We start from the raw sequence: 22,509 nt of genomic DNA on the forward strand, positions 1-22,509 counted from the left end.
ACCAAATCCCATGTCTCATTCGCCACAATCGAATTGTATTCTGATTGCATAGCCTGCTCCCACTTAAAGCTATCCTCCATTTGTATAGCTTCTTTGTAGCAGGTTGGCTCTCCACTGTCAGTGACCAAAATGTGGTGTATACCAGGCTCAAACCGCTCGGGCGCACGTGATACTCTCTCAGAGCGTCTTAGTGCCTGGCTGCTAGACTCCGCTCTCTCCGAAGCAATAGTAGTGTCTTGCACTTGAGGAGTGGGTGCAACACTACTGAACTGAGTTGGTTCGGAGGCTACATCCTCAAAACGAACACGTCTGTACTCAACATCTTTGATGGGCTTCTTGTGCATTTTTGATTCATTGAAAATCACATGTGAACTACGAATGACTTTGTTTGATTCTGGGTGCCAGAGACGATAGCCCATCTCTCCGTTTTCACCATAGCCAATAAAGATGCATTTGTGTGATCTGGGATCTAACTTCCGACGAAGTTCTTTGGGCACATGTGCATATGCCTCACATCCAAATACATGTAAATGCTCATAGATTGGCCTTTTGCCAATCCATAATTCCTCTGGAATTTTGAAATGCAAAGGAGAACTAGGTGACCTGTTGATGATGTGCACTGCTATCAGAACAGCTTCCCCCCAAAATTCAGGAGTAAGCTTCGCCATAGACATGATAGAGACAACTCGCTCTTGAATCGTACGATTCATTCTTTCAGCTATCCCATTTTGTGCAGGTGTGTATGGAGCAGTAAACTGCCGCCGAATGCCTCTTCTATTGCAAAAATCCTTGAACTTTGTGGAGACGTATTCTCCACCATTGTCCGTGCGAAAAGCTTTTGAGCTTTGTTCCTGATTGGTTCTCAACCATGGCGAGGAACTTTTGGAATGTCGAAAAGACTTCTTCCTTACGCTTAAGGAGATACACCCACACCTTTCTGGTGGAATCATCTATGAACGTGAGAAAGTAGTTCGCTCCCCCTAGAGTTTTATGTGGCATTGGACCACACAAATCACTGTGCACCAAGTCTAGAGGTTCGCCTAGTTTCTTATTCAATGGCGAAGATGTCAATCTAGTTTGTTTGCCATATAGACAATGCTCACACAATGGAAAGTTCGTGTAATCTAACACAGGTAAGTAGCCAAAATGCTGAAGTGTTTTCATTCCCTTTTGGCTAATATTCCCTAGCCGGCTATGCCACAACTCAGGAGACGACAGCTCGGCAACATAGATAGAGTGTTCGTCGGCACTCAAAACAAACAAAGAGTACAGGGATCCGTTTTTATTGCCTTTCATCATGATAAGGTTGTTCTTGCGGATCATCCAAGAACGATTACCAAAAACTGTAGTGTAGCCAAGATCATCCAATTGCCCTATAGAAAGCAAGCTTTTCGTAAGCTTGGGCACATGTCTGACATTCTGTAGCACAAAAGTAGTGCCATTATGCATCTGAAGTTTCACATCACCAATGCCAATAATGTCAAGCTCATAGGAATCACCAAGCTTGACTATTCCATGCATGGGTGCATAAGAGGAAAACCACTCTCTATGCGGTGTGACATGAAAACTTGCACCAGAATCAAGGATCCAATTCTGTGCATAACCCTCATCCTGTGCAACCAAAGCATCTGGAGTGAGATCTGAAGTGAAAATGAGAACATCGGAGGCATCTGTTGTCACCTCGGCATGAATCTCTGTGGGCACAATGAGCATCACTAGAGGAGGAGCATCTTCTACTGCAGTGGTAGGCATGGGAGACTCAACAATATTGAGCTCCTCAATCTTTACTGTACTTTTGCCTTTGCCAGAATTATCCTTTTGCATGTTTTTCTGATCTCTTAGGAAACTGCGACAATCCTTTTTGTAATGACCCTTCTTGTGGCAATAGTAACACTCAACATTTCTGGTATTGCGGTCTCTACTTTGGTTCTTGTGTCTGCTAAGACTACGAGGATTCCGCTCTCTACTTTTGCTTTTGTATTTTTTCCTGTCACAGCCTCTTGCCTTTGTTGAACTGCCAGCCATATATGCATCTCCATGACTAGCATTATCGAGAGATTTACGACGAATCTCTTCAGTGAGCAACACATCTGTGACAGCATTGAATTCTAACTTGCCATTCGGAGCCGAATTGCTAATGACTATGCAAAAGATATCCCATGAACTGGGTAGAGAGCATAATAAGAAGATAGACTTGAGTTCATCGTCAAACTCCTTAAAGCCCTGAGATATCAGCTGACTGAACAAGGAGTTGAACTCATTTAAATGACTGGAAACTGTGCTACCTTCTTTCATGTTGAGCTTCATAAGCTTTTTCATGAGAAACACTTTGTTGGATGCACTTTTGCTCTCCCATGATGAACATAAGCTATCCCAAAGTTCCTTGGTTGTTTTCTTCCCAATGATAGTGAAGAAGACTGACTCGGCTAGATGTAGACGTATTGTAGCCATGGCTTTTGCATCCAAAAACTCCCATTGGGCTTGTGTATAATCATCATCCTCTTTGCGCTCTTTCAACGGTTCTGAGAGGCCTTTGTTTATCAAAACATCTTTCATGCGCTCTTTCCACATGGTGAAGTTGCTGCCATCGAACTTCCGAATGAAATACTCCTCCTTTTCTGAAGAAGAAGCCATCGCTGATAAGAGGGTTTGAGAGGTGCCAAACTATGGCGAGACGCTGTAGAAATTTGGACAGAGTAACCTTTGTATCGGGAGTAAAATCTCAACCGAAATAGACTCAAAAGTTCCAACTATGGAAGTCACGACTCGCGGGAAGTAAATCCGACAGAGTTTCCTTTGTATGAGGAGTCAAAATTCAACTCAAAATGCCTGTATCACCGAAAGTGTCTCAAGCATTCGAGCACACCCCAGCTCAAAGAAAACCTCACGCTATCGACCCTCAAAAGGTTAATGCAGACACAAATGGACTAGCCACAGTCTCAGAAAGGCCTCTTCCGGTCCGAGTCTCAGAAACGACCGGGAAAAACTGCCAAAATAGCCAAAAATGGCTCCACACGTAGTACAGTGGGCAGTGTCCGCAACTCAACATACATGAGTAAAACCGCGCTCAAACAAGCACCAAGAACTGCTGCATGCAGTGAAAGTGATCCCTGCGGGGATATGTGCTCTCAAAAGAGCTCAGTAGCACTAGGTGTGCTCACAACAAAATGCATCTGTCAATGCATGTGTCCACAGAGAATCTGCTATCAAAATGACTGTCAAATCGCCTGTGAAATCACTGTGTCTGGTAACCTGGAGAATCTGTGAGTGAATGGGCTGAAAAAGCCCCCTGTAGCCTGTAACCTGCGTGTCGGTGTCGCTATGTGCCGATTTCTGCCGCCGGGCAGAAATATGCTAGTCGAATAGCCGCCAAAGGTGTCGTATCCGTAAACTGTGTCGTACAGGGCGATCGGTGCGCTCGGTGCCGATGCCGGGTGTCACTCCTCTATGATTGAGGTACCTAACCCGCACATGTCGCAAGCACGGTCGTCGATCGCGAGAACACGCTCGTGTGGGGAAACGCCCGGTGTCTGGGTCGGATGTCAGAGATCCGCCGCAATGAGTAAGTAATGTCGAGCCGATGTGCTAGAAATGGTGTCATAAAATGATGCCAATAGCCGGTGCTCGAAGCCGTGGAGGAGAAATGCTAGGAAATCGTCAAATCAGTGTCAAAAACTGATGCCGATGTCACCTCCTGCCGCCGGGCGAGAGTCTCTGGTGTCGAGAAATGCCGAGGAAAATGGGCCGATGTCGGTGCCGTCCGGGCTTAGTCGCCGCCTGTAGCCGAACACAATGTGTCCGCTCTATCTCAAGCTTTCTCTCTCTCTTTTTGATTCTTACGAGCCGCGTAGCTCTGCTGAACCCTAGGTCCAAGCCGGTGGTTCAAGGCTGTAATCGGGAAATGATCGGGTTGTCTATGGCCTTGGGCGGGAATGAGGAGATCGGGTTGTCGAGGGCCTTGGGCGGGAATAGCCCCTTGCACACAAAGAAGTTGTATGGCTCAAAAAAAAAGTAAATCAATTTTCTTATTGCTTTTTTTGTTTTTACTGCTTGTGACAGCGCTGACGAGACACAAAGTGAGTGTGTGTGTGTTGCACTGCTCATGGCATTGAGTAAATTGGACATATGGTACTCGGCTGCACCTCCACCTCGCCCTCGTATGCTGGACCTGCTGCGGATCTCATGATCTTGCTCGATTGCCTTCGATGCCAAAATACCCCAATGTCTGCACGATTGCACTCGGTTGCAGTTGCACCCAATTCCGCTTCAATGGCTCTGTTCTCTTAGCGCTCTGCTACAACTCTACTGCATGCTCTCAAGCTTGGTGCCGAGCTTCTGCTGCTCACGGCAGTCGAGAATTCTGCTTTGTTTTTCCTCTCGATTGCCTTCAACTGCAAGCTCTCTCAATTTCCAAGCTTCTTTGTTTGCCTACTGCCCGATGTTGCCGATTTCTCTGCACTCAACTGAGGGTACTCACTATCGATTTCTTGCTCCTCGAGTCTACTGCAGCTTGGTCGACCCCTTTAAACCTTGTTGTGGCTCCCCAATTGCAACTGCAATCCCGCAATTGCCTACTGTTTAGCTTCGCGTCTTGCCCGATTTGTCTTCCTTCAATAGCTCTCTACACACAGTGTGTGTGTGTGTTTTGCCTGCCAATGGCTTCAATTTCTTGGAAGAACCGGCTCCTACATAACTTGCTATGCTGGCCTTGCCCGATGCTTCCCTCTTGAATGCTCTGGCTGTCAAGGCTTCAAGCCTTTGAATGCTTCATGAGTAGACCTCCGAGCTACCTCGATTCACTTGCTGAATGCCCTTCAAGCCTTCGATTTGAGCTACTTTTTTGCTCCCGAGCTTCCAAAGCTTTCAATTCTTGCTCATAATGAAAAAATTTGAATGTCTGTCTGCAGAGCTTCCTAGACTCTTCCTTTCTTGCTTTGATTCCTTAGAATCTCCAAGATCTCCCTCCAAGCCAAGAGGGGTTGCGCACGTCGGGTAGTGAGGAACCGTCGACCTTGCTCGATCTCTCTGATCCGTGTTGGATCCGCCCCAAATCAGCCTGATCCCGTGCCGTGATGCGTCGAGCTCCAATCGAGCTCCGCCTCCGTCGAGAGATCACCGCTACCGCCTAGCCATAGCTCTGATACCAATTGATGAGTGCGTGTGTGCGTGTACGGAGTGTGTGCAAGAGAGGGGAAGAAGAGAAATGGGGAAGGGGAAGATGCACAGGCAGCCACTGTGTGGGTTAGTGGAGAAGAAAGAGTGAAGTCAACTCTTCCTCTTTCTCTCCCTATATTGAATAGGGGAAAGCAAGTGTATAAGGGTGGTTTCCCACGGCCACCTGGCCTACACCCCAACAAAAGTGATCCCTTTTTGTTGCCTCATTGAGTGGACGATAATCCACACACACCCTCCACTTGCCGTTTTTCTTGGGAGTGACAACAACGGGAGAGACCCACTCTGAATTCTCCACTGGATAAATAAAACCTGCTGCTAGAAGTTTTTTTATCTCCTTGAGTAAAGCCTACTCCTTGATGACTCCTAGCCTTTGTAGATTTTGAGCTTTAGGTTTGGCCTCTGGATTTAGCTCAATCTTGTGCTGAACATCATCTACTCCACGCACGTCGGTGTAGTCTTTAGCAAAAATCTTAGGAAATTTCCTTAACACACCTTTAGCTCAATCTTGTGTTGAACACCATCTACTCCACGCACATCGGTGTAGTCTTTAGCAAAAAGCTTAGGAAATTTCCTTAACACACCTTTGAACTCCTCTCTTTCATCCTTTGTAAGTGTTGTAGACAACATACCTTCTAACATTCCTTCATCTTGCACATTATGGTTCTCTTGGGAACCTACCTCCTCCAAACCTTGACAACGGGTCTCTTGGTTGGTTGGCTTAAACCTTACCCCCATGACTTCAATGGAAGACTCCTCTTCAGTAATGCTCCCGCTACTTTCTTCTCCTGAAGTGTTATCGGTCCAATCTTCTGCCGTCTCACTTTGAGATGATTCTTCATGGAGCTCCTCTTGGTGTTGCTCCTTCATGTCAAAGACAACCTTCTTATGATTGTCATTCCTGCAAATTAATTTTCCACCCTCCCAATCCTGCAAAGCTCGCATTTTTATTAGCCATGGTCTTCCTAGGATAAATGGATACCCACTTCCCTTGATCAATATAACATAAAAATCCACCACCTTCTTAATGCCAAAGGCTTCTACAAAGACATTTTTACAAATGCCTACACACCTAGCCTTGCTATTGTTTGCCATTTTGACTTTGATTTCAGGTGTCTCATGGATGTGCATGCCTAGTCTTTGCATGAGTCTCTTTGTCATGATGCAAATTTGTGCACCCCCATCCACCTTTCCTAACCAATCTTCCTTTGATGTAACAATCTAGCACTGGTGTAATATCCTCATTCATTTCATCTTGTGCAATTTTTACAATAGGCACACTCTCTTTTACCTTTCTCCTGGTGCTAACGGCCTTGTTAAATCCCTCCTAACTTGTGGACATAATGCAAGAAATTGAGGCCATGCGATATTAGGACCCTTACCTCTCATGTCTTCCAACAAGTTGTACGGAGCCATACCATGTCCAAGAGGGAAGTCTTGGAGGTTGATACGACGTCGAGTCCTCTTGGTTTCCTTGGTCTCCTTTTCCTTCTTTTCTCATCCATGATCACTTTGTGACATGACTCCTTCTTTCTCCTTACCTTTTCCACGGTCACGCTTAATGCCATTTGCTTCCATGTCCACCTCATTGGAATTTGTCACCTCTACCACATGCACATTTGGGTCTGGCAAAGGTGGAACTCCTTCCACTCCTCGTGGAGGTGGTCTTGCTCCATTTGGCCTTTGTAGAAGCCATGGTTGTTGACTAGTTCCTTCACCAGCATTCATCACTGGGTAATTCAAGTTGGGTCTCCCTGGCTCCCCACGGGGCCAAGGAAAATTATACATCCCATGTCCAGACTCTCCGCAATTCCAACATCGCAAGACTCTCCTAGGTCGTGGTGGCTCTCGCTCTTCTGACTTCTTTGCTTGTCCCTTTGGACCTATAGCTTGTGCAAGGTGAATTGATAGGTTGCTTAAGGATTCATTTAACTTCTCAATCACTTCAGATGTTACCTCAGGAATATCTCTAGATGTTGATTCTTGCAATTTTCCCTTAGGTCTAAGACCCTCTATTGGAACCTCTCCTCTTAGACACTTGAGTTTCCTATCCTTCTCAATAGCTCTAGTTTCAACTGCGTCAAAGGTAGCAGGTGCAACCGCCTCAACCTTTATCTTGAGTGTGGAAAGAGACCGGCTATGAACCTCTCCTTCTTTAGGAACTCTACACCATCACCAGGGTTAGCAACATTTCTCACCCATACAACCCAAAGACGCAGAAACTCTTGTTTATACATGTGGTAGTCATCTAAGTCCTTTTGTTTGTGAGAAATAATGTCTTGCCATAGCTTTTGAGTGTTTTGGACATCAAAGAAGTATCTCTTGAAATGATTCACAACTTCCGTGTAATTCCCTTTAACTTCCTCACGCAAAGAGTCAAACAAAGTGCTAGCATCTTTCCTAAGGACCACCTCAAACATTTCTACACATTCTTGATCAATTACTATTCTCTTGATACGGCAAGACATCTTGAAATTTGCTAAAAATAACTATGCATCCTCTCCAGGCTCTCCAAAGAAAAGAGGATATCTGGACATTTGGCCTTGGGCCTCCATTGAATCAATTTCAAAGAACAACACATTTTTGTTTTTCTTTCTTAAAAAGAATTACACAATATTGTTTTCTAAATTGCAATCTATTCTACAACAAAATAAAAATATGCACATCAAATGACCTATGATAGTCAACAAGAGGCAGGATGATAGATTTTGGTGACGCAAGAATTTCTCCTACTCTTTGGGCACCAAACATGAACACCATACGTTGTTGAAAATGGAATTTTCTATTAATTGCAACGTTTATTCTAATGTGTGGAGTGAAATGGAAGGGGAAAACCTCTATTCCTGGGCCATTATCCATGGTCTATGCATGACCTAGTGCTTTAAAACAAAACAAAAATAGCATAGCTAAGCCTTCCAAGCACCAAATGGAATTACTCACCACTCTGAAAGGACGTCAACAAATAAAAAGGGATCCTCTAAGTAAAAGAACTAGCTATGACTTTATCTTCCCTACTCCTTAGTCGAAGACAACTATAATTTCAAGGAAGAGATAATGTCATTAAAACTAGTTTCTAGCCTTATAAAAGTATTTTGCATCTTAAATTGGTCACTTAAGGGGAAAAAAAACAAGAAAATTTGTTTGAAGTGCTTATGCACTTAGTTCGGTCAAATGCTTTGAACCAAAGGAAAGAAACCTAGAAATGAGCAAGAATAATTGCAATTCAATTTTCTCATATCATACGTACAGATCAACAAAAAATACAACTATCTCATGCGACCTTAATCAAAGGTACATGACAAAGGGGTTACATAGAACAATTATAGAAATAAAGATAAAACTAACTGTGTAAATTTGAAGTAACCAAATTTACTCAAACTTACCGGAGATAGTCTAAGGTTAGATGAGTCCCGCCATATTTAGAAAGTTGACTAGATCTTCTCTTCCAAGTTTAACTAGGCTACATATCCAAAGTAGCTCACACTTGCTTTATGGAAAGTTGAATTAGTGTCTGTACACTTGCCAAAGACAAAAGGAGGAGGAAGCAAGTTTTTTTAAGGATAGCAACAAGGACAAGTGTTGGATCATGCCTTAGTTCACTTTAGGCTTTCACTTATCATTGGTCCATACAATAGAATTCCATATGAAGATTTTAGCATGTGTGGAAGAGAAGAAAAAAGAGAACTTGTGGGAATATTTTCTCACACACTTTTGGAGTTTCCATGGTGGCTAAGCAAGTGCTTTCTCTCCCTCCCTCACATGGAATCTCAAGAGATGGCCTCCTTGGTAAGCTCTTGGCTATGGATACATATCCAAGCAAGAAGATTCATAAAGGCTCATCTTCTTTTTCTCTACAATTCTAGCTATGCTAAGAGCTTGCTCATGGAGTATGCATTTACAAAATACTAGTACTTTGCTTAAGACATACTTCTTTTCGTCCTCAGCTACCTTCATCCCCACAGCTCTTTCTCCGCATTAGGGTGTTTTAAGTCTTAGGAAGGAGCATTATATCATTGTAAATCATGAAGCTCACCATCGTCATGGTTCAAGGAAGCTCCACAAGAGCACAAGCTTGTATTATAATCAAAGCTCTCATTGAGCCCTTTGAAGGGGGATCGACTCCAAGCAGATCCCGTCCTCAACAAGTTTTCAATCTTAATGTGTTTTTCTCTTGAGATTTAATGTTCTAATGTGTAAATGATGCAATGAAATCAGTCCTACACTATCTCTGGTTCTACTCTAAAGAATCTCTTTAAGAAAAAATTCTCCTTCCATAAATAAATTCTAGTATAATCACATAGAAGTACTAAATTCTCTAGCAAACACATTATTCTCACTTGTCAAAATTACAAAAGCGCGCCAAGTGTAGCATGCTATGGTTGTCCATTTTTGGACTTAGAAAAGGTTTAAAGCATGCCAAAGACGCACAATTTAACCAAAGACATCACTTTTGATGACATTAGTGAGGGTAATTGACATGTCCTTACTACTATCGATAGTATCTTTGCTACTCTCAACACCAACATAGATAGTACTTGTATACACGCATCATGAGATAGCCTAAAAACAATATAACCTCTTACTCCTTACTAGTGATGGGCCTACCATGTGAGGAAATATTTTCAGACCCATAAAACTTTGCATCTAAAATTGCTATAAAATTATAAGTGGATAATCCTTACACAACGCACACAAATCTAATAGCATAGCCCTTGACACTAGAAGCCAAATAAAATATAATCATAATACATAGATTAGTAGTAAACAAAATAATGACTAGCAATACATAGATTCATTTTCCCAAGGATTGCATGTGTCCGATATGTGTTGATAGCTCCATAGAACTCTTACTACCACTAGTCTCTTTTAGAGGCTTCTACAAATGGAAACATGCACCTCAAGCAAGCCCCCAAGTTGATTGTTTGTAAAATTAAACGTCTCCAAATCTTCTCCGTGTTCTCCATTCAATATTGTTGTTATTTTTCGGTTTGGGGGGGGGGGGGGGGGGGGGGGATATAACAATGGGAACTTGGAGCAACGATATATATCGATAGAACGCCTAGTGAATTCCACACTATTGAGAAGAATGGTAAATCTCCAAGGATTACATCGAACACGAGGAGAGTAACATGGAAGGGAGGACACATGGAGGGCGCTTCTTTTCATCACAGAAAATCTTGCCCACATCGCTCATGAAAAGGCTTATTTTATTCCCCGTCATGGAAACAACCTTTTAACCCATACCTCTAGCAATGGCACATGTACAAACCCTTAACAAGGGGCCATCATCCACGACACGTGGAACCCTACCTCGGTAAACATCAACTTCCTACGGTTTTGAAGAGCCAATCCTCCTACTCATCCAGTCTATGCGTCCAGCATATCATCCCTGCGATCTTCATGCTCTCCTACGATCACCTCTGCCTCGCCCTTCTCAGCTCTGGTCGTCACTCTGGCTTCGAGGACCACCTTTGCCACCAGGGCGGTGGGGACGGTGTCCAGCAGCGCACCAGCTTCGTCAGTTTAGAAGTGCACGTTGGTCAGTAGTTTAGAAGTGCAGGCGAAAGAGCAGGTGCAGGTGACATGAGTGTAGAAGTTCAGGTGCAGGTGGCTTCGATCCGTTTTATGTTCATTTTCTCTGTTATCGTCTCTTCATACAGCCATTAACCGTCGAGCAGGGCTTGGCGAAGGAGAGAGAGAGAGAGAGAGAGAGAGAGAGAGGCAGATTACCGGGCAACAACTGTTCGTCCTTGTCCTCATCATTGCAACTGCTCACCAAAGATCACACAGATGTCTCCGTCTGCACGGGCAAGGCTCTCTCTCTCTCTCTCTCTCTCTCTCTCTCTCTCTCCCTCCAGCAATGGCCTTTCTCTTTCTTTCGGCTGCCTCCGCCTGTTGGCCTTCCCTTCCCACCAAGCTTCCAGGTCGGTGTGTGTGTGTGTGTGTGTGTGTGAGTGAGAGATAGCTCTAGCACAACGAGCCGGACGGCAGCTGGGCAGCCAACAGTTGATGCTGGGGAATCTTCCCTTACTGGCTGGCGATATTGAGCGCAACCATTCCGGCAGCAGCTCGGCCAGCGAGTGGAAGAGGGTTGCAGACTTTTGATTGGATGGCAGGAGGCTGGAGACGTTGCCGGGGGAGGTGAGGCGTGGGCTACAGTGGCCAGCCAGCCACTTGCCGGCCAAAAAGAGCACTCGACACGTATGCACTCGCCCCTGCAAGATTCTCTTTTGCTGGCCGGCTGCTCTGGTTGTGCTCGTGCTAAGAGAGAGAGAGAGAGAGAGAGAGAGGATACATTAACGTCTTCAAAAGGCCAAAATCACCTTTGAAACCGATCCGTTTCAAACTGGTGAGTCTGATACCATGTCTGGCTACAAAAAAGAGATCCTAAAATGAATCTAGCAAGTGCTACTATGTGGAGCTGTGTGGGGTATATGTGATCACTGATACAATGGGTGCCCAATACGTATACAAGCGGGTGATATAATGGGTGATGAATCTATCCTCTTCTCTACTCTGGATGTCAAAATAGTATGGCTTGACTGTCTGCTGCTGCACTCTCCTTCAATGCTGTGAGGCTCCTCTCCTCAGCTGCCGGAGTCTCAATCTCCCTGGTGGCTGCACCTCTATCTGTCCCTACACACACACACACACACACACACACACAGAGAGAGAGAGAGAGAGAGAGAGGACACCACTAAAACAAGGCGGATATAGGGACATTAGCGCGAGCTGAAAAATTCCAAGAAAAACGATTTCCAATAACATAGCGATATTTGCATTAGCATATGCCTCAGGCAAAGCCAGACAAATAACACCCTTACTATGAACATCAGAACAAAACATCACTACACACACACACTGGTATCCACCTTACCATGAATTCACCTCCTCCCATAGAAGGTGGACACTTGAGAACAAAATGACTTTCTTCAATGCGGCCGCCTGCTTCAAATGCTTAAGGTAATTACACATAGTTCACAGGAGAGAGATGAAAAAAAGCAAACTCAAGCTTGTTTACACTGATCGCCAAAAATTACACCGGTTCAGATGGATACCTATGAGATGAAACTCATGATCACAAAAGACAAAAGAGTTGCGAGGTGTGTTAAGTCAGGTTGTGTATGTGCAAGTCGATCAGAACTATATCAGATTTTGGGGGCATTGTCTGTGGCGCACAGGCCACGAAAGGAAAAATTACTGCACACTCCAAAAGATGCGCCCCCACTCATCTCAATGAGGTGGATATTCCGCTTCAGCATGCCCCCAACTCGTGACAGAACAATTAGTGCCACTATGGAGTGATTTTCTCCTCCATAGTATTGATTAAAAATTGGCACTAACTTTGGTAACACAGAGCGCCACACCCAGACCCTGCTTACAGGTCAATCCATGTCAATGACTTCTCTCGAGATTTGGAGACGATCGTAAATTGCTCCTTCTGCAGACGTGTACCAATCGGTAAAGAATTGTGGTTTGGACTGGATGAAACAAGCACCAATCCCTCCCCCTCAACCCATTTCTGTACCTGTCATACTCTCCAATTTTTGGAGCAAGGGTAATCAATGGATGCACTACATCCAAAATATACCAACATTCGCCCTTTGATTGCATCCAATATGAAGCCAGCCCATTCAAAGAGTATAAACCATCAAAACCATGTTTTCAGTGGGAGGTTCTCTTCAAAGATGAGAAAAATCCCCCTCGTTTCTCCTTTCTCTCGTCTTCTGCAACTACCTGCAGGAGTGGCATCTTATAAGCAAATGAAAAATAGAGAGCATTTCTGGCTAAAAATCATATAGTCACCTCTTTGTAAATGTCTTGAAGGATAGCAGTTATTTCAGAAAATTCAGGCCGTTGTTTTGGGTCTTGCTGCCAGCAATGTTCAAGAAGCTCAGCAAGTCTGGGGTGTGTGTTCTTAGGTATTGTTGGCCGGAGTCCCTGCATTGGCAGGTGTTGCTTTTAATAATGAACAGGGAAAAGATAAGATTTTGAATGCTTGAAGAACTTATGATACCTTTTGAACTACACCTACAGCTGCTTGCAAGGGTGTAAGATAATCATAGGGCAGCTGCATTGAGACAGAACTAAACAATGAGATAGGTTCATGAGGTCCAGCTGGTCGCAACAACTGCTGATAATTTGGATATGAAGGAAGGCAATAGAAGCCAGCTAAAAACGAGAGGATTACCTTCCCTGTCAAAAGCTCCCATAAGACTATGCCAAAGCTAAAAACGTCTGCTCTTCGATCGTAAGGCTTATGTTCGATTACCTGCGCATTATAAAAAATTTGGTTACGATGTAGCCAAAGCCACCTGTATTCCAAACTCCAGTTCACTATAGACAATGAGTACGAGAACCTTGGCATACATGCATATTCATATCAACACAGACAACTTCAAATATACAGGGCCTTATACCTCAGGAGCCATCCATCTGTATGTACCCGTCTCAGCAGTCATTATTCCACTTTGTGCTTGGACACGGGCTACTCCAAAGTCTGCAACCTTAACAACCTGAGCTTCACAAATTCACCCAGGTAAACCATAAGGCATGCATACATCAATTTGGGGCCAAGGCAACTCCGCAATAGATTCACCTCATGTTCATCCATAAGGAGATTTGCAGCTTTTAAATCTCTGTGTATTATATTATTCTGATGCAAGTAATCCATCCCTTTCGAGACATCAATAGCTACCCGCAGAAGCACTGGAAATTTGAAAACACCCCTCTGACTGTGAAGATAGTCATAGACACTCCCGCCCGACATAAACTCTATGATCAGTAAGCAATAATAAGTTGCAACATAATGACTGAAAATCAAACAAGATGTGAACGTAATTGTACAAGAGACTTATGTACCAGTGACGATGCAGAGGTTTGGCGGACGAGTGCAAGCACCAATGAACTGTACAACGTTTTTGTGCCGAACTTTCCTGGGCCCAGCAAACACTGTATTAGTAAACACCAATAGATTTGAGGGTAGATAATTTGGTCTTGTTGAGCTTAAGTGTGCATCAGTGTATGCCTCTTGGAGAAGTATAACATATTTGCAACTGCGAAGACGTCTTATCTAGCACTAGACTGTAAACTGAAGTAAGGACGGAATTGCAATACGTCACAGTATATGCACAGCAAGTTGAGCGCTCTATCCAACTTCCCAGGTCTTCCAAACTTCTAACTCTTCCCCAATACCCCAAATTCCTTGTAGGTCGTGGTCAATATTTGAACCACGGTAGACTGAGGCCACATGCATATTACAAAAACAGGCACCCAAGGTAAAAGAAAGGAAATCCGCTAAGCCCTTGATCCAGTGCTGACAGTTAAGCCAAGGGGGAAGAATCCCAGTGAGTACCCATACACATGCATATGCATGGTTCTTGCCAAACGAGGCATGGCCCTTGCCCAGACATAATACACGGTTAGATTTCGGAAGGACAAAGCCGCACCCCCACCTGAATGCGCCCCAGATGTATTTGGGAAACACACATAAAGACAGACAAGCCAGTCTGTTTACCTCATGATATACACTTCCTGCGCAAATTCTTTTTGCAAGTCTTCATTTAACCGTTCAGGCTTAAGAACCTTAATAGCGACATCCTGTCCACAATATGTTCCCCTGTACCTGTGGTTTTTTAAAACAATTATCAGGAAAAAACAGTCGGAATAAAGCAACACTGGCCAATTCTAAACAGTAAGGATAGATCTTACAGATCGCCAAAGGATCCAGAAGCCACTTTACGATTCAACTTGAGTTGATTATAGTCAATCTCCCAATCATCAGTACCATCAGATGGTATTTTCAAATACTCAACATCTGGAATATTTGCTTTCGGAATTGGTTCGGCAGGAGAAGAGGCTGGTGAAAGTCTTGCCCAGCTTGTTTCCTACATTAAGAATTCAGAACCTTATGCTCTCCAGTAACTTCCAATACCATTGTATCAAAGAGTTAAAAGTAGCTGATCTGAGTCTTAAAGATTGATGTGGGGGGTTAAATATAAGCATGGTGTTACATAATCCCCCAGACCTGCTATATCAATACGCCACAATGTTCAGATTGCCAAACGACATACCAGGAAGTTGTGTGCAAAACCCTAAAAGCTGATACCAATCAAAACTACCTGCAAAAACAATACGGAGATCGTGGCAGCAATCCAGCTCTGTGGCTGTTATAACTAAGAATTGCAACACCCCAAGGCCCCTCCCATATCCCACTAACTAGTTGGACCAACAGCCAGAAGGTATCTCTCATAAGCGGATAGTGATGACAAGCCACGTACTCCAATTCCTTGAAGACAGTTGTTTAGAGCAAGTAGTTCACGAATTGCAACACCCCAAGGCCCCTCCCATATCCCACTAACTAGTTGGACCAACACCCAGAAGGTATCTCTCATAAGCGGATAGTGATGACAAGCCACGTCCTCCAATTCCTTGAAGACAGTTGTTTAGAGCAAGTAGTTCACAAAGAAAGCAAATTTAATGACCACATGAAGCGAAGAATATGGAGAGGTCTGAAGGAAAACACTGATGATTCCGAGGTCGCCTGGAGCAAGACTGCTGGCGTCTCCATGATGGTGAATACACTTACAAACTCTTTCCATTCTAAACTGCCCAAGGGGTTCACTCTCATGAGGAAGGCTCTCCACCTGCCTTCGTGGTCATAGACTACAAGAAGCTTAAACTGCAGTATCCCTTGACCCCCAGCATGCTTATCGCGTAAATGGTGTAAATACCCTGCAGGTTGTGACATCACTTTACCTCCCACGTATTGTACAGCCTTCCTACCCCTTGAAAACCATTTGATAAAATTCTTTACCACTAAAACTATCAGAATGTCTGCAGTAAGAATTAAGTATAGACTTGAGCATCAGGTGTGACAACAAAACAATAAACTAATTAGATTACGTAGTATCATGTCAAGTACATTGAAACATGGTTCTGTAAGAGATCATGGTGTATACACTCACAGGCCCAAACTCACTATGTTACCAAGACGAGACACATAGAATATGGCAGTTACAAAACTTGTAATACCTCTACATTTGCAACTGCAGCTTCCAGTGCTTGGTGTAGTTCCTGAGTATCCTGTTCAACAAAAGAGAGCATTCAAATTTTCAATAAAACTCCCTATATTCACACAGCCACCTATAAGATATTTTATAACAGTTGCACTACACGACCCTAAGTGACCTTATTTTTAGCACTTAATTTTTAATAAAGCTTTCTGTTAAAACTAAAATTCTTGTGGGGAAATGAAAAAAGTGGCTAAGATATTAATCTGATATGATAACTTACCTCAGTTGGCCAACCATCCACCACAAATACATCAAGTGAGTAGCCATCAGCCGTTGAGAACACATGAGCTTCCCTGATGTTCAGTCCAATGTCTGCAAGCAGGGATGACAACTGCAGCAAGATACTATTAGAGCTACAACCCTAAATTACCATTAAGAACGAGAGTCATTCATCCCTGGTTTGACATTGAATGCATAATCAAACCTGGCTGAGAAGCTTCGGCTTGTCTAATGTGGAAAATGTGACTTCATGCATTGGCACATGCGGGAACCTTCAGAAAAACAAGAGGTAAAGAATACCTCAATGGCTATCCTTTAAAATTAATACTCTCCAACAAATTCACATACAGAGTAGCCATACATATAAAACTATAACCATCAGCCCCAACATATTTAGTATTCAGTTTCCACATCTCCACTCAAGTCATTAGTGTCCAGAGAGTGTAGAAATATTTGTTTTACTCATATGATCCCAAATACACACAAGCCTACATAAATACTAGGCCTGTGTAGATTCAGACAGTGATTAAAACTGATTATACTCATACTTTGCTAAAGAGTGACCACTGTCATTGTTCTCTTTTTCCTCATCACCAGGCGATGACTTGTTGAGCTCCAAAGCTAGGGCCTCCAGGTTGGGAGATGAACCAAACGATGGCGGAGGATGCAAACTGCTTAGAGAGATGTGCGAAAGGGAGAATAGATAAGCCGATGCATGTAGATAGCACAGTCAAACACGCAAAGAATAGCATCAGTAAATGTGAACCTTTTTTGTCTTGGTAGAAGACGCCCACCACCACCTGTTGTCTCTTCTTGAGTTGGGGAAATGTTCTCAAGATTATCTACTCCAGCCGGGAGAACCTATCTTCAAAAACAAACCATTTGTCAAGACTCGAAATCATTCAACCTTCCACGATACATAAGGGAAATTTATTTACGCAAAACTCAGAAACTAGCAAACTTTCGCACGACTGTTGCGGAGGTAGCCAACTTGCCTGTCCCAGCTTCAAATTGATCAATGATCCATTAAAGAACAGCTCTCTCTTTTTTTTTTTGACACACCAGAGGAGGCATCACCATGGCCACCTAATTGATGCACCACGTGCTGGGAACGACGGAGAGAACTCATACCAACCAGCTAGGAACCTCCTCCTCGGGTGACCCACCCCAGGAGGAGGATGCACTCGAGAGTCCAAGGGCAAGAGCCCTAGCAACGTGAACACCAGGTGAGCACAAGGTGTCCCTCTAGAGTGTGACCAAACGGGGGATTTGAACTCAGAACCCGTAAGTTGAGAGGTCAAAGCCTTACCATTAGACCAACCCTTTGGGGGAAGAACAACTCACTCTTGCTTGCTCTCTCAATAGAAACTTTACATGATGCAACAGTAGAGGCATACCCACACACCCAACCCGGGCACAGACGACGTTCTAGGAGAATTCCCCAGTACAATTGGTATAATTAGGAGTGTAGTGAGACGAGAGCCACACTTCAGAGAGCGGTGATAATAGACAGTCAAAGATAGCCTTCCGACACCTAGTGCAACGGAAGAAGAGGACTTATCTTGCTCGGTTAGAGGAGTTGTACATGCTAATCCTGAGCCAAGACTCAGGCGAGGCATGGAGATTTTTTCATGAGCATTCCCCCCCTCGGCTATCACATCAAACATGATTTGGCGCATATGCAGCATCTCTTTACACAGTTCTAGGGAAGCATTGAGCAGCCATGCCCACATACATGCACTTTCTTTACCATTGAGATGGTAAAGAAAGCCATTGACAGGATGAGGACCAGGAGAGCATATGGTCATGATGGATTGATGGCGGAGCAATTTATACATGCTTGAGATATGCTCGCAGCACTTCTTGCAGTAATGTTCAACCAAGCCATGTGTGAGGGTTTTCCGGATACTTGGAGCATGTCTACTAATGTGCCTATCTTCAAGGCAGGAGACCCCCGGGGAATTACCATACTATCATGATTGGGCACACGCTAGCTAGGTTGTATGCATCCATTCTTGTGGAGTAGCTGAGTGGATGGGCGAAGAGAGCAGGCATTCAAGCATTAGGCTAGGCAGATTTTATGAGGGGTTTTTCTACTTTTGATCATATATTGACACTTACAGCTGTTATTTAGGAAAGTAGATCACATGGTAGGAGGATTTATTGTACCTTTGTAGATTTTCGCAAAGCATTTGATGCGGTTCCCAGAGCACGACTGATGCAAAGACTACAAGAGATGGGAGTACCCATAGAGCTGATATGGGGAGTCGTGGCTTTAAACAGGACAATCGTGGGGCAGGTTCGTACTCCCGAGGGGTTATCTGAGCATATTCACTTCACTGTTGGAGTGAAACAGGGATGCCCACTCTTCCCTTCATTGTTTGGCTTGTATGTAGATGAGGTTTCATACTACATTGGGAGGGGAAGTGACAGAGGACACAACTAGCAGGGACTTGGATCTCATTACTAATGTATGCAAATGATTTTGTGTTGATCTCAGATTCGCCAGAGGAGATGCAGCGACACTTGGATGCATTGCTCGCTTTTGCTAGTGATAGCGGCTTGTTGATGAACCTTGGCAAGGCCAAAGTTATGCGTTCAACACCATAGCATAGAGGGTCAGGCGATCTGCACCGACCTTCACATATGGTCAGCAGACGGTTGGGTATACAGACACATCATTTACCTAGAAGTGGTCTTCAGTTGTCCAAAGTTCTCCTTGAGGAAAGGAGCAAAGACCAGACTAATGAAAGCATATGCAGCTTTGGGGAGCATGGGGAGGATGTGTTCGCAGATTCACTTCCAGGAACCTCGAACAAAGCTCTTGCTATTTGACGTATTGGTTACTTCAGCTATGCCTTTATGGGGTGCAGATATGGGAACCATCAGTAGACAATCATAGCCAAGCTGGTAGTACTAATGGATGGAGATGTATGGAGAGGCCTCTGGAGTCTGGTCTCTATGATTCCCGGTTGATTAGGGCCAAGGCCTATGTACCACACAAGATTATTCGTGCAGAGCTTGCTCCTCCCCCGTTAGTCATAGAGGCACTTACTAGATCCGTCACTTTTATACGTAGTATCCATGAGGACATCGACAGAGCCGACTCGAGAGCTTGGCACGAAGATGGCTTTCTACAGAACGCATCTTCTCCAGCTCATAGAGGATGGATATGTGATCACGCCTGCCTATATGGACAATCCTTTATCCCATGGGATACGATGTGTTATTGGTCAGATGCGCACATCATCACAAGAGATTGAGATTGGCACATTTAGGAGAGTACCAGCAAAGGCCAGGATTTGTCAATTGTCTCATATAGAGCCACAGACAAAGTTACATCACATATGTCATTGTCGTGTATACTATGAGATACGAGGCCACTTTCACTGTCTATTCAGAAAGGGCTTTGGAACCCTAGCTAGAGTCATGAGATATCAGGATCAGAGATGCTTTGGGTTGTTTTTGCTAGAGCAGCGCAGACACAAGGTGAGTCTCTTGAGGAGATTAGACAGAGGGAGACATTCACAAAGGGAGATCACTGACTTCTTAAGAGTAGAGACTCGGCAGTCAGATGAGCAAGCTTCACAACAGACTTCGGAGTCCACCTATACCAGAGGTAGATTGATTGGCAGAGCCATTGAGCTTGGGAGAGCTGGACGCCCACATCTATGATGGCCACCACGACATCGACGGAGGCTCCATCAGAGGATCAGGACTATTCTAGCACAACATGGGAGACGTCCAGTACGACCATTTATAGAGGTGGACATTGACAAAGCTCTTTAGCAACCGATGCAGTACATCCTCGGACAAGGCCCGATGCCGGGCATCCTCAGACACTGATGTTCATTTTAGCTTTCATTTTAGGGAAAATTACCAAAATACCCCTCTAATTTGTGGAAATTCCCAAAATACCCTTCAAATTTCAAAAATTCCCAATATACCCCTCATATTTTATCAAAAATTCCCAAAATGCCCTTCAAATTTTCCAAAACTCCCATACCCCTGGTTGCGAGAGTAAATTTATCCAAAAATTAAAAAAACTGTAGCTTTTCATAAGAAGACTGGTTGTCTATGAATACAAGATACTAAAACTAGAACTTGAGCTGGTTATGTAGGCTTTGGAGATGAATTGCTTCATCATTTTTAGACATAGTTGTCTTTTCTGGGAGGTAATTTGTGACAAATTACATGCTAAGCACTAAAAAACAGATATACATTGTCAAAAAAGAATACAGATTAGGAAATCGTGAATAATCCAACTAAAATAGATACAAGGGTATTTTGGGAATTTTCACAAATTAGAGGGGTATTTTGGTAATTTTCCCTTCATTTTATTTTGTACCCAGACATTGTATTAGATCCAGCAAGATTGTATCAGTCTGGTCTCATAGCTCAATTTGGCCTTTTGAAGACGTTTGATATAACACTTCATTTCATTTCATCCCTTCCACAAAAGACTAAAAGCAAAAAGGACTGTATCACAAACAAAATGACTTAGAATGGCCCATAAGATTTAAACATAATAACAAAGGGGCCAAAAAGGCAAGCACTGAGGCTTCCGTGAAGTGAAAACAAATCCTGCCGCTGATATACACCAACATACAAGAGACTTACATGCACAGCTCTGACATAAAATGCTGGACGATTCTCTGGAGCTTCAGCCAACTCAAGTAGACGCTTGTGCGTCAAAACATCTTCAGCTCTTTCAATGTTCACATCAAGAGCATACCTATAAAAATCCAGTGAACTTTTAAGCAGCTGCATATAATATACAAAGTTGATCAAACGGCTAGCACGTGATTGAGACTTTATACTTTAAGCGTTAAAAAATTAAATGTTTACGTCAATAAAGCTTAACAGATACCATATCCAGGACAATGAGCAAAGATACGACTTATCGCAAACCCTTGTTAGACAATTCAAGAGATGGAAGGGACATGCAACAGTGATGATGATACACATATCTGCATCATCAATGCCCAAAATGAAGAGCAAATTGAACTGTGGTGCAACTCTTGACACAAAGTTTTACTAGAGAACCTTCTCTGAGATGCAAACTTGAACTCAAAATAAGACAGGAAAAATCATCACCTCCACCTCACTGACAAAATAGTACATAGATAGAAGTGCACAACTAGAATTCAAATGTACAAATGTTTAAGTTGAAAAGTGTACACAAGGCAACTGCATGCAGGCCTCATACTTGACCACATTATAAAACCTGAAAACCCCTTTACCTCTATTCTGTTTCAAGGAGAAAAGAGCTACTTTGGACCCTGTAAAATCTGCAGTCCAACGGACTTCAGGTCTTGGATTGCCGCTCGCTGCTGCTGCACCCCAGGCCATCGCCCAGTAAATCCTCCCCTTGCCTTGCTCGCCCTGAGCATGACAGCCTCCCCTTGCCTGCCTGATGCCCTTGCATGTGCAGCTCAATTTCCATCCACTCACCTCCTTCAGCCCCCTCCCCCACCCCCATCTCCCGCCTCTCTCCCCACGTGCTCACTCGAGCACATGCGCTCCCTTGCACCCTGCTGCCTCCTCCTCCCCTCAATCGAACCTTCCTCCCCACGTGCTCACTCAAGCACACCCCCTCTGTCACACTTAACTTGCACAAAGCCTTACCCTCACTTGCAATTCTTACTCCTGCCTCGTTCCTCAAGTTTTTCTTCGCTGTTCCAGAAATGAATGGGGAGGTCCAGCTCGAAGCTCCAAAGGTGCAGCCCCCTCGCCCGCCCTTGTGGAGTCCTCTACCTGACACTCTCTTTCATTGGAGGCAAAGGTGAGTTTACAGACTGAAATTCACCACTTACAGATCCTATTTCTGGTACAAAGTCAACAAGATACCCCCCTTAGAGCATAGTAAGCGTGCTCAATTACGCCTGCACAAACAATACTTAACCGGCGTTGTTACTTAACCGGCATTGTTATCAACGTAGTTTTTCATTAAATTAACAATATGGAGGACTCTGACTGGTATGAAAGTAAAGAATAAGAATGGATAAGACCCCTGGAATTCGCTATGTCAGACTCCATATGG

At 43.9% G+C, this 22,509-nt stretch overlaps 1 protein-coding gene across 2 annotated transcripts in view; it reads right to left on the reverse strand.

The window, feature by feature from the left end:
• Nucleotides 1–12,099: 12,099 nt before the first annotated feature.
• Nucleotides 12,100–22,509, reverse strand: part of LOC147423178 (serine/threonine-protein kinase STY46-like) — a 37,294-nt gene continuing 26,884 nt past the window's right edge. The window contains exons 2-16 of one of the 2 annotated variants that reach the window (XM_086502205.1): nt 21,087–21,201; nt 17,233–17,327; nt 17,015–17,137; nt 16,672–16,738; nt 16,468–16,578; nt 16,207–16,257; nt 14,884–15,059; nt 14,690–14,797; nt 14,035–14,108; nt 13,772–13,947; nt 13,593–13,688; nt 13,364–13,444; nt 13,190–13,243; nt 12,979–13,113; nt 12,100–12,909 (exon numbers count right to left, since the gene is read on the reverse strand). In XM_086502205.1, coding sequence (XP_086358331.1) covers nt 12,838–12,909; nt 12,979–13,113; nt 13,190–13,243; nt 13,364–13,444; nt 13,593–13,688; nt 13,772–13,947; nt 14,035–14,108; nt 14,690–14,797; nt 14,884–15,059; nt 16,207–16,257; nt 16,468–16,578; nt 16,672–16,738; nt 17,015–17,137; nt 17,233–17,327; nt 21,087–21,201 — 1,534 coding nt within the window. In that variant the 3' untranslated portion in view covers nt 12,100–12,837. The remainder of the gene's footprint in view (nt 12,910–12,978; nt 13,114–13,189; nt 13,244–13,363; nt 13,445–13,592; nt 13,689–13,771; nt 13,948–14,034; nt 14,109–14,689; nt 14,798–14,883; nt 15,060–16,206; nt 16,258–16,467; nt 16,579–16,671; nt 16,739–17,014; nt 17,138–17,232; nt 17,328–21,086; nt 21,202–22,509) is intronic. The other variant, XM_086502206.1, reaches the window with a different exon arrangement.

Source organism: Adiantum capillus-veneris, chromosome 26, assembly GCF_014529385.1.
Source record: "Adiantum capillus-veneris isolate H3 chromosome 26, ASM1452938v2, whole genome shotgun sequence".
NCBI classification, from domain to species: domain Eukaryota; kingdom Viridiplantae; phylum Streptophyta; class Polypodiopsida; order Polypodiales; family Pteridaceae; genus Adiantum; species Adiantum capillus-veneris.